This window comes from Micropterus dolomieu, linkage group LG01 (genome assembly GCF_021292245.1).
Source record: "Micropterus dolomieu isolate WLL.071019.BEF.003 ecotype Adirondacks linkage group LG01, ASM2129224v1, whole genome shotgun sequence".
Taxonomy (NCBI): Eukaryota; Metazoa; Chordata; class Actinopteri; order Centrarchiformes; family Centrarchidae; genus Micropterus; species Micropterus dolomieu.
The window spans coordinates 36,974,022-36,988,759 of NC_060150.1; the positions used below are offsets into that span (position 1 = coordinate 36,974,022).

The 14,738-nt window shown below is 40.0% G+C and overlaps 1 protein-coding gene across 2 annotated transcripts; it reads left to right on the plus strand.

Moving 5' to 3' along the window:
- The first annotated feature begins 1,926 nt into the window (after positions 1–1,926).
- Positions 1,927–6,557, plus strand: LOC123982675 (Golgi reassembly-stacking protein 1-like). Of its 2 annotated transcripts, none has more exons than XM_046068393.1 (9): positions 1,927–2,180; positions 2,690–2,770; positions 3,509–3,712; positions 4,062–4,148; positions 4,254–4,384; positions 4,503–4,641; positions 4,731–4,848; positions 4,964–5,089; positions 5,521–6,557. In XM_046068393.1, exons 1-9 carry the CDS (start codon positions 2,115–2,117, stop codon positions 5,787–5,789), a joined length of 1,221 nt encoding a protein of 406 aa, XP_045924349.1. In that variant the 5' UTR covers positions 1,927–2,114; the 3' UTR covers positions 5,790–6,557. The 2 variants fall into 2 exon arrangements, with proteins under 2 accessions (XP_045924349.1, XP_045924358.1); XM_046068402.1 differs by having other exon boundaries at positions 1,928–2,180; positions 4,967–5,089.
- The last annotated feature ends 8,181 nt before the right edge of the window (positions 6,558–14,738 follow it).

Below are 14,738 nucleotides of genomic sequence, written 5' to 3' on the forward strand. Positions count from 1 at the left end.
ATGTAATTTATTAAACAATTGGATAAATGACTTGCGCACCATAATAGAAAAAATAGTGGTTTATCTATTTTTTTTATTTTTTAAACTAAGCAATTTAGTAACAGGAATGAGCGCTGGGTAACAGGAATGAGCGCTGGGTAACAATATAGCAGAAATATTCAAATACACTAGGGAAAAATAACCCATTTATACCAAATGCAAAGAAATGCATTGTACCAATGGATGCATTAGGTCATCTAGTTTCATACCACCAATCTGGATTTAGAATAAAGCCCATGAAAAATCTGAAAGTTCCCCTCTGGACACGTTCCTAAGGGGGTGAAGAGAGTGTATTTGAGTAACAGGACTGAAAGTAACAGGACCGAGCTTTTAGCATAGAGTTAGCAAATACATGAAATATAGTGACATGGTGTCAATGTTAGCATGAGGACACTGAGCACTTTCTAGTGATTCACAACAAATTTAATTTATTTATTTAAAGTTTATTTTTTAAAATAAACAATTAAGTCTAAGAAATAATTTAGGTAACAGGAATGAATATTGTAACTGACCTTCTCCGTCGTAGTTACAATATCATTAAATATAAGGAAAAGAAAATTAGAGAACTTACTTTTGGTCTTCCCATGACCTTCAGAAGATGCAGATGATGCAACTTTCTCTTAAACGTGGGACTTGTGGAATGTTCCATTTTTTTTAGAGGGGGGAATGTATTAGGGTAACAGGACTGAGTGATAACCTGGGGACACCACTAAAATGTGCATTTTAACTCAAATATTACAAACATTTTATGAAGAAAAAATGTTTAAAGCATAGATGGGATATGGAGTCACTCATAAATGCAAAAAACCCCCCAAGATTTCTCAAGTTTTTTAATCATTATATTACATTGTAGAGTGTAGTTTTTGGGAGTAGGGACAGGTAACAAATGCTATGTCTTAGTGTTCTAGATAATTTTTATTAATGTTTAAATTTATTTATCTTGCATTTGCAATTGTATTAATGTGCAGGGCATTTTGCTTAATAATAAAAAGTATTTTAAAGTAAATTTTTATGCATACATTTTATGTCCTGGGGACACAAATAGCACCCATTTGGTGGAATGGCCCTTTTACAGAGTGGTATTGCTACTTGGGTAAGAGTTCTGCATACTTCATACTATGCATACTGGTATGTACCAAATTATCCACCAAATTTCAGAGGAAATACTAGGCCCTATGGAAATATAGAGAATGATGACGTGGTTGGTGGGTGACTTAATCCAGGTAAGTTAGGTATTTAGTGTCTGCCTGAACACATATGATCTCTGTCCATCATCTTTTCCAGATGAGGGGACAGTCAGTCTCCTAACAGTAGGCCTACAAGCTCTTTCCAGATATTCTAACCAAAGATATTTTTTTATCATGTTCAGTATTACAATCTGTAGTCTTAATGTAGCCTAATGTAAAATGCTCAATTTATGTTTTTATAAGACTAAGCAAGGTCATTATCCCTGTAAATCAATGAATTACGGGAGGTAATTTGCTTTCAAAATAAGTTTCAACAATAACTGTAATGTTTTAGTAAGTGTGTGAAACTCTGGTAACTATTTACTATTAAAGTAGCCTGTACACCGACTGCTGACTGCTGATTGTATTGTTTCTATGTATAGGCCTATATGCATATCACCCTCTATCAGCTATAAAAGAAATATAACACAGTAACCGTTGTAATTCTCCATTTCCCCCCAGACATGCTCAATCTAATGTTACAAACATAGCCTTTTGTATGCACAACATTTTGTATTAAATATTAAAATTTTTCTTGAATGAGATGAATCTTTTTCCACTCGCGTATTCTGTTGCCAAGCAACTGCGTAGAACATCCTGTCAAGGATGGCTAATCGAACGCAGCTACCTTGGTGTCACCACGGATCTAAAGCACAATACAGGCTCGAGTTTTCTGGCTTCTTTATTTATTAGCTTTGCCTAGCCATCAAACGCCTGCTGTGTGCACCTCCCTCTGCTGTTGGCGCTAGCTAGCTTGAATCAGCTCTATAGCTTTCAGTAATGCCTTCTAACATTACGCTACCTCAGTGACATTTAGTCAGTGCGAGTATTACGTGACTGTTGACGACAATGGGGCTACCTCAGAGCTCGTTTTTGTCGGACGGGGGAACTAATAGTGGATATCATGTCCACGGGGTACGTTGTTGTACTGCAAGGTTATAAACCTCGACTCGTCCCGACAGCTCACTTTTTGAATCTGGGTTAACTTACCAGTTTTTAGCTCACTGACTTGCTAAATATGTTAGTCCTGAAAAGATGTTGTTGCTGCATTTATCTGTGGATAAATACAGTTGTTGGTTTGTAAATGTCAGGTTATTCTATAAGTAAATGTTAGTAATTCTAGTCGTGGTCATTTTTAATGATGTCCGCCCATGATGAGGTGGCATTTGGCACACATCCAAGCTAGAGACTGTAGTTGTTTAGTACTCACTGCAGAAACTGATATCAGAAAGTATAAATTATAGAGTTAACGTTACATATCATCCTATTCGCAATGTGAAGAACACCAGCTGTGCGATATCTTGTAAGGAAGATCCCAAAATTATTGCCATTGCAATATATTTAGTTGACACACGGGGGCGACTATAACACAGGATCCTTCATGTCAACTCAACCAAACCACATTGTGTTTTTTCACATTTCAGGTTCAAGAGGACTCACCTGCTCTGAGGGCTGGTCTGGAGCCCTTCTTTGACTTTATTCTCTCTATTGGAAATACCCGACTGGTGAGTAGACTGGATGAGTATATTGGATTAACAAATCTTATATTAATGGTTATGTGACACAATTATGAATGTAATTGTGAAACAAAAAACATTGTGAGGACTAAATGAGTTCAGAAGTAGTATGTTAATGACTGCGTTGAAATTAGAGAAAGTAATCGCTCTGTTAACAGAGACATTTTGGAAAGTATAGTTGAAACCATCTAATAGGGAATTTTACATTAGTTTTGTTACGTTTTGATACAATTCGCCCACAGAAGGTATCCTTTTGAAACATGCCACCACGTAAGTTAACTCTGAACCTCAAGGTGTTAAATTTGTAATTCTTCAATTAGCATGTAAATCCTCTGACCTATCCTTTGTTTGTCAACTGTTTTAAGTCTTATAAAAAGTTGCAGTTTTACACAATATCAACAATATCAATATTTTATTTTGGGACAACAAAGAGTAACTTCATCATGATATGATGTTAATTATGTCATATTAACAAATTTGTAACTGTTTAAGTGTATATTGTGGTGACTTGCAATGGAATTAGATGGGTTTTTTTAAAACATTGTTTTATTGTGTGTGTTTCTGTGCCAATTTTTCCTTCCCCACAATGAAATTTAAACATCATCAGAAAAAAGTGGCCATGTTATGCGTTATGATCAAACTCATTACATGTTCTGTAACATAAAACTGGTTCACCATCTCTGCACTGTCACAGCTGGGATAGTCCATATTTCTCTGTTTCTCCAGAGTAAAGAAAGTGACTTGTTGAAAGACCTTCTGAAAGCCAATGTGGAGAAAGCAGTCAAGCTTGAAGTGTACAACTCTAAAACCCAGCGGGTGAGGGAACTGGAGGTGATACCCAGTAACATGTGGGGTGGTCAGGGTCTCCTGGGTGCTAGCGTCCGTTTCTGCAGCTTTGAAGGAGCCAATGAGAATGTTTGGCATGTCTTGGTAAGTCAAGTCTAGCCTTAATCGGCGCTATTCTTTAAATGTATTGTGTAACCCACATATGGTAAACTCATGCTGGCCTGATACTAAACAGTTTATTGGCGGCTTTGAGGTGGTAGACAGTATTTTCTTGTATGTTAGAAGATAAAGGAGTAAATAAACCAAATGTTCTTGACTGTTGTTCCACTGGTTTACTAGGGGACCATTTAAACTATCATTAAAGTTCTTGTGGAGTTGGTACAACCTAATTTGGTACCAACAAATAAATTCCCATATAACAGTACAATGTTAAGTTAAATTAAATTCAGACTATGGTTTTAAATAAAAATTTCTTCATTACCATCTTTTTTAGGATGTGGAAGCCAGTTCTCCTGCAGCGTTTGCTGGCCTTATTGCTCACAATGACTTCATCGTGGGAGCCGATCAGGTGTTGCAAGATGTAAGCCTTTCTGATTTTTGCATTTATTTATATATATATGGATTTTTTTTTTTTTATAAAGTTAGTAGAACTCAAAACGTTTTTCTTTCTGTGTAACCTTTGCAGTCAGAGGATTTCTTTTCTTTAATTGAAGCCAATGAGGGGAAACCTCTGAAGCTGCTGGTGTACAACACACAGACGGACCAGTGCAGAGAAGTAGTGGTGACTCCAAATGGAGCATGGGGAGGAGAGGGAAGGTAGGTATTATGTCTTCAAATTGAAGTAGATGACCTTTACTTATAATGTCACCTGTATATGTACAGACACAGTAAACATTTATTGTAGTGACCTTGTCTTGTTTGTCTTAAATTTTAGCTTAGGCTGTGGCATTGGCTATGGCTACTTGCACAGAATCCCAACTCGTCCAGCTCAGCCTAACACCCAGGACAGAAATGTTCTGCAATCCACGTTGATCGGCAGCAGCGAAGAGCTGGTTGCAAGTGATAATACTGAGGTATAGGTTGTCACATCTTTCTTTTATTAAATGTTCTTTTTATACTTGAAACTTTTGTTGAGTCTGAAACACAAGTTCTCTGTTCTCAGGTGCCTTCAGTGGCCGCGTGTAGCCCCTCTAGCGTCAGTCAGATAGATTTGAATCAAATCAAAGATGCTGTGCAGGACTTGTGTGTAACCTCACCCTCAGAGCCAACGGTGGACTTAGGTAACCAGATCTAATTTTAAGTAGCATACAATTGTTTTTAGTGTCTCATTTAGTTGACATACTGTAAATGTTTTCACACATAATAAAATTGGTCATTTGTCCGTTTTGTGAATAGCAGATATTTCCAACATATCCGAAGCGTTGACTCCAGACTTGTCAGACATGGTTTCCACCAATGACATGGGCCAGAGCTCCATGTTTGCTAATTATGGAGATGACTCTGGTGATCAGCATTGCTTCGGTAAGTACCACTACACTCTCTGCAAGTGATTGAATTGTGCCGCTGAATAGAGCAATTACAGGCTTAAAATGCCACTCTGCTTGAAAAGAAAAATGAAAACCATTTAAAGCAGCTATTGTTTGCATTCCTCGCATGTCTGGGCTCAGTTAATCGCTTTGTCTGTGAATTATTATCCATTCTTGCTGCATAAAAGTAGTGATATGAGTATATGAGCAACAGAGCTAAAATAGCAATAGAAGAGCTCACTTGTGATCCAGTGTTGTCATGAAAAATATTGAGGCAAGTTGGAACAAATTTGTCATGACAGAAACGCTAATCAGAGCCTCTATTATAAAATAGCTCCTAACTAAACATTAGAGACTGTACCCTGGGGTGGAGCTTTCCTTTAATTACACTTGTTAATTTAATAATTTAATAATCATTTTTTACAGATACCTCATCTGTTGACCAAAGACCTTCCTCTCTGGAGAGGGAAGAAGGATCAGACGCCCAGGAGACCGAGCAGGGGCGTGTCGTTGACCTGATCACTACCGCTTCTCCGAGCAGAGAGGCTGCGGATGGCCTTGTAGGCCTTGAAGTCACCACAGAGAACCTGAGTGACACGACTCTCCCAGAGGTGAAAGGTACTTATTCAGACCCCTCAAGTCCAGCCAATATCATGGAGGATGAGACGTCTAAGACTGCTCCATCAGACAGTTAAGAAGACTGCTGTACCACCGTATAAGTAACTTGTTTAACAAGTTGCATTACAGTCGATTTAAAGTACACTATGATATAGAAAGCTTCCTTTATGATTATACGTTTCATCACTGGAGTTATTTTTCACTGGAGTTATAGTTTATTCTAAAACTTAAGTTGATATACAGGTGCCATCGCTGCATGTTGAATTGCACATTTAAGAAGGATAGTGTGTTGACTGGATGGTCAATACAGTCTGAATGTACTCTAATTTAGGTATACTGTATGTGTGAACATCAAGCAGGATGCGGCCTTAGTTGAGTCTTATTTGCTGCTAAAAGTCATCCTGAAGGTGAATAATATTCTGTCTTGTTGCTCTGATCACCTGCTGAATAGAAGGAAATGCTGTTAGAAAAAAGTTTGAGCTGGAGTTACACAGATCCATCATGTGGTTTTATTTGTTTTTCTGTTTTAGAATTTGGGGTCGATGTTTTTATTTTCCCTCTGGGTTCAGTTTGATATGTGTACACATGTTAAAAAATATACATTTAATCTCAGGCAGTTACCATTTAAGCCTCTTTGCCTTATGACTAATTTTAAATCCCCTCTTTTCTTATGTGTAGGTTTGACTTTTGATTGGTGTAAATGGGTGAGCCATACTTGTTGATGCAGCTCTCTGATTGTTTTCTGTTTCTTTCCTTTATGTAGATTTTAATTAATTTATGTGTCAGATTTTTATGGATGGACAAAAATATTGAAATATTTATAAAAAGAAGATGCTCACAAGAAACCTGCAGTCTAATTAATGTGTTTTTTATTCTATTAGTTGTGTACATAATTAGAATGCAAAGTCTCATGATGTATAGTGTAATGATTTTACCAGCTTATACGTGTGCCTATGTAGTATGTAACATAGTAGAAGTGGAGCTTCATGCACTGAGACAGCAGGTGTCAGCAAACACCTCATTTTAGATCCCAACCACAAAAGCTTCAGCCATTGCAGCATCAAGATTGCTGTCAACTTGGGTCTGTTGTATCATATTATCAATTATAAAAGGAGACAGGAAGGGTCTCTGTGCAATCTTTTGCTAAATCACATCTCCATGAGCTCTTCAGCACAATTAGGGGATTTGATTTAACAGAACAGGAGCATCTTGCATTAGTGAGGGAAACTTGACAGCACTTTATGCCTCTCAGACCGAGTGACATGATGCATCATTTGTATCATTCATACCATGCCATGCTGCATATATTCAGCTTTGGCCACATGGCACCTGAAGGCTTGGCCAACTCACTAGACTGGAAAAGCCCTCTTCAAAATGAAATCAGAAGCAATAAGGGGACATAAGATATTGCATTTCAGGGGTGTTCTGATGTCAAAATGATGATTCTCTAGCTCATAATGTAGAGACGATGTTTGCATTTCTGTTTGCTATTTAAACTCATCCCCTGAGGGTCCTTGTGCTCTGACACACAGGCATGCAAACATTAATCACAACTCGCATTACAATGCACTCTATATCTTCAGTTGTATCACTTTGTATATTTAGATCAGAATAACCAAATAATGGTGAGACCTAGAAGATGCAAAAAAAAAAAGGCAGGGAAGCTACAGTAGCAGAGGGGGAATATGCCTCAATTATTTACCAGGGCTCTCCTCAGTAGAAGGGGGGATGGGCATTCGGGGAAAGAAAATACTGTGTGGGGGAAGAAAGACGAGAGGGAGATGGATTTGTCTTTATCCACCAGAGAGTGAGTGGTGCTCTTAAGGAAGCCTTCGTGTGTGTGTGTGTGTGTGTGTGTGTGTTAAATGAGGGATAATATTTCTAAGATGAATGTGTAGCAGCTTAGTAGCTTAGGCTCATCTGCCTACACTGTGGCATTTAATAGTATGTTGAAATTGTGCAGAAAAATTAAAATCATCAAGCTTGTCAAATGAACACAGTACAGAGTTGGGTGACGTTGAGGATTTATTTCTATTTTTTTAACATGTGACCTTTAGGGTGAATATGCTGTTTCATATCCTCCATGTTAGGTTTGCAACATGGATGATAACATTATTTGAAGAAGCAGCCTGAGGCAAAAGCCAGCAGCTGTGTGCCAGGAGGAGCCAAGAGGTGAAGTGTAAAGGGGGCCACCTCTGGAGGAACATGCCTTGCATTCATTTTCTCCCTTTTCTGTGACCGTTTCAAAGGACACTGTGACGCAGCTGAACCCACTTGTCAGCTTAGCTTTATCTCAACCCGGGCTCAGCTCACAGGCACCGGCATAGTGCCCGTTGCCTCAGCCTGTCGTTGCAGCATGACAAATTGTGAAATAGAATAACTACGGAGAAAGAGAGAGGGGGCGTGGATGGAGGGAAACGGTGAAAAGGTACAGAGAGAAGGGTGTAAGGGGGCTTTTAAAAATGAGCGAGTAATTGCTGTAACCACAGTGGTCACACGTCTCCACATAAAACTGCGTCTTGCTTTTTATCTTCTAGCCAACGTGAAGGTGCATATATATGTGCGGGCACAAATCCCTACCACACTCACAGACTATACTGTTTTCTGTTTTTGTCACCTTCCCATCCTAATCACAGATATCTTGGCACAATGTAGGCTATATTTGGAGCTGTATTTTCATGCAAGTGTCACGCAGCGTTCTTCACAGTGTGCACACCAGAGCCTGGGAATAATCTCAATAAGTGCCTGCCTGTGTTAGACCACCAATGTACGGGCTGTAATTACATTCATTCATGCAAGAGGACTATCACTGTGGGGCCTGAATTCATTAGGAAGTTGTTTGCATCTCCTGTAATCATTATCAGCTGGCTATATGTTTGCTTTTATTTGTACGGAAGACGGCCATTTCCTCCCAAAACACTGCATTCATCGATTTGCTCTTAAATTATTGTTCAACACATTCTGTAGCCTACAGGAATACTGGACACGAACCAGGACACTGATGGTCAATGCCTATGCAACCTGGGCTCTCGTCAGAGCATATTCTGACCTGCAATTTTGATGGTTATGGCAGCCAAAACTACTTGGTTAAAGTTACAGAAAGATTGTGGTTGTGTTTAAGAAACTAATATTGACTGTTGTTGGAGATGGGATGTGGACGACCTCTTCCCTTGGTGGCTTTGTGGCTGTGTAACACCACCACGCTACTAGAGAGGATAGTCCATCCATCCATCGTCACCCCCGCTTATCCTGCGTACAGGGTCGCGGGGGGGCTGGAGCCAAACCCAGCTGACATCGGGAGAGAGGATAGTGTCCCAGAAAAAATGATGGCTGTACTTCTGCACAATGGTATTTTGAGCTAAATGCTAATATCAGCATGTTAACATACTCACAAAGACAACGCTAAGACATTCATGTTAACATGCTAATTTTTAGCAGGTACAAAGCCATCTACACCATCTTAGTTTGGCACAATTCCTGATAAGCATAAACTACAGCTAAGGCTGTTGAGAATTATTAGTTTTGAAGCCATTAGGTCATGAAACAAAGCATTGTGCACATTTTTGACCTACCTACACTGAATTTTGACCCAGTGCCAAATGTAAAGTTAAGGGATTCCCACCTGCTTCAAGGGATCCATTATTGTCGCTTTGTCTTTAAAATACTTCTCCAGCGTTCATGAATGACTACCAACCAGTGGTCCTCACCTCAGTGGTCAAGAAATGCTTCCAGAGGCTGATCAAGGACTACATCTGCACCTTCCTCCCTCACACCATGGGCCCACTGCAGTTCGCAAATTTCGGCTAAACAGACCCAAGGATGATGCGGTCTCCCAGGCCTGAAGGGAAGGGGGGACAGTTGTTCATCCTTTACAGTTCAGCTTTTAACACCATAGTCTCCACCAGACCTGCTGCTTGCAACTGGATCTTCCTGACCAACATGCCCCATGTGTTCAGGGTGGTAAATACAACCCTCCTCAGTCCCCTACTCCCTGTACATGCATGACTGTGCAACAAGGTTCAATTCCATTCCATCATTAAGTTTGTTGACGACACAGAGGTGGTGGGCCTGATCTCCGTCAGTGATGAAAAGGCCTAGCTGAAGGAAGTGACTAACCTGTCACTCTTGTGCCAGGATAACAGCCTACTCAAGAATGTTGCCAAAACCAAGGAGCTGATTGTGGAGAGCACAACAACTCCTGTGGAGAGGGTGAGCACGACAGAGGATCTGGCATGGACAGCAGACTCTCACTGTCTGGTTATTGCACTTAATCTTTAGAGGATCATGAATGTCTGTACCAAATTTCATGACAATCAATTTCAATAGTTGTGAAGATGTTTCACTCAAAACCACAAATGTCAACCTCCTGGTGGCGCTAGGTGAAAAGTCAGTGGATCACCAATGTAAATAGGATACATCATCTGGGAAACTGAGATTTTTCAGTCTGGAAAGTGGTAGACAAACAAACCAACATAGCCGTGCTAGAGCCATGTTGCGATCATAGCTGAATAGATCATCCAGTATGATTATTTTATCTAAAAGGCAGGTGTCCCAGAATTCTTAGCTACATCCCTGTCTGGGATCTTTGCCACCTCTCTTACTTTTTCCCTTGCTACTATCAAAGGTAGCACAATTGCTAAAAGTAAATCTTGTACTATTTGTGCTGGTTTCCTGGTGACAACAGAGCAAGAGATAAGGCAAATAGGATAAAGCAGCCAATTAGGAGTTTAAGATAAGGTGCTTGCTTCATCTCCAATATAAATTGTCATTCAGCAGGGGTGAGGAGCTGGCCACACAAGACAGCAAATCTTCTGCTCTCAGGATGACCCTGCTGATGTCAAGACCGCGTCCATCTGCTACTGTGGCTCCCAATCTCTCAACTTGAAATTACTTCACTTTTATGTTTGCCATCTTTTTTCGACTGCTTTATAAACATCCAATGTGTGCAATTTGTCAAAGCCAGATTGCTCCTTTTAATTATCATCCAGTATCTTTCAGTCCCTCAGGTGCTTCATTATTTTTTTTCTTAACATAGGAGACCAATGGGTTTGATAGCCATGAGCTAAATGATATGTGTTTTCGGATAGATGCTCATTACATTTCTTTTCCAAATAGTTTTGAAGCACATTTTATTCTGCCCATTCTGTCCCGGAGGCATCCCTTTGAGATTATATAGCAATATTAAAATGAAATGTTACCATTGGGCGGTTGCTGCTTTCATCATGGCAGAATGAAAACAAGAACAACAGATTTGGTATGGCAGCGTTTTTAGATATATACAAAGTGCTCTAAAAAATGCCTAGCTGCTGCAACTTCATAGAGCCTGCAGCGTTATTTACCCCCAATTTTCTCACTTTTATGTCTGACTGATCAGGAACCCCCTTCGTTCTGGTGAAAATCAGCAGATGAGACATAGGGATAAAGGTTTGGTTAAGCCTCTCACACTAAATATGAATGGATGGAGAACTCAAGCATGTTCCCTGCTGTTTTCCTGTGTCAGTGATATATTTGCTGTGACTTTGTCACTACTATCCAGGCTTGATTTTGACCCAATAGGGAGCTGTCTCTTAGTGTTAACCTCAATTTACTGTTGCCCCACAATGCATGCCTAGCTTTGCACCCTGCTCAGTCAACATATATACGTTGCACACGATATAGCATGCTGTTCACTAAAGAGCCCATAAAGCATGAAAAACAGAATTTTGCAGGAGCCTTAATGTCAGAAACACTGGGGCAATGTTTTTGTCATGTCAAAAATGTCTGCATCGTTGCTAGGCTGTGAAATTGTAGTACAACACCGCGTTCATGTAGGTGGTCTGCAGTTTCAAAACAATGCAGCTGCAGTTCTACAGACATATTATTATGCTCTCTTATTTGCATAAATACTAGTCAGTTTTCCACGTCACATCTAAACAAAAAAAAATTGACAATATTGACCATTTCATGTTCACAGTGCATTCTGGTGCAGAGAAAAGCCTGAAGACGAGTGTACCAGTTTTCCCTTTAACAGCCATGCACTTAAACAGCTCCAGCACTTATTTCCAGTTGTAGCGCCTTCAGTCAGCTTTGCTTCTGCTCTGCATGTGTGTGTGTCATAAACAGATTTTGACACACAGCATGTGCACGTCACTCAGCTTGTCAAGCCAGAAAAAGGGCACAGGTGTGTTTCTGCTTGGTGGCACTGCCAGTATGGTGGAGGGGAATGAACTGTGTCAGCTGTTGCAGCAAAATGCAGGCACAATCTCATTTTGCCAGGGAGAGAGGGATTAGAGGGAATGGTAGCGCAGACAGATAAAAAATGTAGAAAAACTAACCAGTCTATCATAGAGCTGTGCAGGAGGTGTGTAGATGGGTGGTGGGAGAGGGAATGCTGTTGTGTGAATCTAAACTTTTTCAATATGTTTTACTAATTTACTTCACGCTCAAAAAATACGTAACATTCCTTGGTATTTATTGTATTAAAGATGGATAACAGGCTACTCTTAATCTTGCCCACACATATGTTGAATCTAAACAGAGGCACCATCACTGCAGATATACTGATTTTGACTGACAATCTGATAACAAGACAGTGAGTTTTCTGCTCTGGTCAGCTTTCAGTCCGCTACACAGGATCAGAATATATCAAAAACCTAATATTGGAGTATCTGTAGGCAAGTGATGCTTATGTAAACATCTAAAGGCTGATAGAGCTAGTTTTCGCTACTGAGCCTCAGCATTGTGCCTCTGTGTACACATTATTTTGACAAAACCTGAGGCGCCAGACATGGAGAGTGTTATCATTTTCAAACAGAGTGTGTGTGTGTGTGTGGGGGGGCAACTAAAGGGTGACACAGAAGCCAATAAAAACAATGGCCAAAATGAGAGATACCCAGTGGATATTTTTATGTGTGTGGGTGGAATATTTTACTGCATGTGTACTAAAGTGAAAATATGCCGTTATCAGGTCAGGCCATAGCCACATTCTCCAACAACAGCTGAGCTGCACACACACACACCCGGCCTCCCCTTGAGATTCGCTTTTTTTGTAATTACTTTGCAGAGCGCGGAAGCGGGGGGTGCTTTTCTGCTGTGTGAAAGCCTCTTCCTCCTGCTCTTAAATGGTTTGGCTTCTGTCAAGAGCTTTCCGATTCAGCCTGCATCCACATTACTAATGTGCACTTAAATGTGGCATGAAATCAGGGGCCATTTGTTATACAAGTCATCAAATTGCTATTAGAGTTTACGTGGATGGCTATCAGTTGATGGCATTAACAATCTATCATAATTATAGTGATTGTATGAATGGGCAAGCTTGGCGGATAGTGTAATTCAGCTTTCTGAGTCCGTGGGGACAAGCGGACGCAGAGATGTCGGCGTTTTAGTGCACTGCCAACACATGAAATGATGACTTTATTTACCTAGCCAGAAGCAAACAGAGAATGGCAGGTGGGTCCAGGTCGCTGCCGCCACCTGTGACTGCAATTACTGGGAAAAATGGAGATCAGAGCACTCAGGTGACTCAGACAGGGCCAACTGATTACTTATCTAGTGGTGAGTCATTAGCAGCTCCTACTGTCAACACCGGTCCATCAGATGAAAGAGTCAGAGGGAGAATTGCGTACATGCATGTATCTGGATGTGTGTGTGTATCTGAGTGTGTGGGAGGCTCTCAAAGCGCTGATGGCAAGTTTCCATTGTGGTCATCAAGTGCCCTCTGACAATGTGGCTGTGGTCTCTTCAGTTTTCCAGCTCCGCCTGCAGACACATGTGTCACACAGACATACAGTAGATGGAGGCGCAAGGTACGTGAAGGGGCGCTTCAATGATTTAGATGGTAATTTGTCCTCAGCACACTGTGTTCCCTGCATGCACTTCACCTCTGCGGCCAAGGCTTCAATATTGAAAGAGTTGTGGTTGTAATACTGGTGAAGAGGTTAATTAATCTCTTTGCATTAACCATGTCATCTAAATTGGTCTGTCACACCAGGCAGGAAAGTTGTATAAGCGCATCTCGATTATGTAAAACTTAAAAAAGAGAAAGAGAAATAAAAGAAAACATTGATTGATTCCAGTATTTTAAATGAATTGCAGCTTTGCTGTGCAGAAACACTATAATAATCTTTTCTCTCTCATATAAACAATTCTTCTGCCTTTAATCTGTTAAACATTTTGTTTCACTTAATTGCATTGTTTCTGTCCCTATGGCAACTGGAAATTACCATGACGGACATAATTACAGGGTGCTACAAGATGTCTGAAAATTCATGAAATTGACTTTTTTTTTTAACCTTCTATATTTTATTGCGCGCCATTTATTTTTATTAATGCAATGCTCAGACTGATTTTGCAAGCTATACTGCGCTATAGCTGCAAAGTGCTCAGTGTTTTTAAATGCCAACACTTGGAGCTTTGATCAAAGCTTCTTTTGTTTTCAGTGACACTATAATGTAGCTCATCATGTAGGCGTGACTAGAGCAGTGTTCCCTGAAGTTAGCAAGCTGGCAGTTGCTGATTCTTCACTTCCTTTACATTGCTATTTCCCTGCCATAGATTCCCATCATGACATTTCAGTATAAGAGATCTGAAAATGAAAATTTGCACTTATGTGTACATCTTTTAATATAACCTTCTGTAGCAGTTACATCCTTATGATAAGATCATACTTCTGTTAAACACCATCTGTTAAATTTGAAGTTGCAAGAGTGAATTCAGACAGTGCGGCACATTCACACAATGCCGTGGAACAAATTTCACCAACAAAAGAGAGGATTAACAAGATGAGCTTTCCTCTGCCTGTGAGCTGGCAGAATTACTGAAGATCCATTTCCTCTCCCCTCAAAAATAATACCTCTGTTCCACCATCCCCATGAGTAAATTCAGGCATCAAAGTTAATACAAGATATCTCATTTTATCACTTTAAAATGCTGTATGTTCTAAAACTTGACCCCACAAAAACAGGGAATAATAGATAAGTGTAGTGTATAACCTGCAATACAGTACCAAACTATGTGCCGCTTTGCTGAAAATACATAACATAACCTTC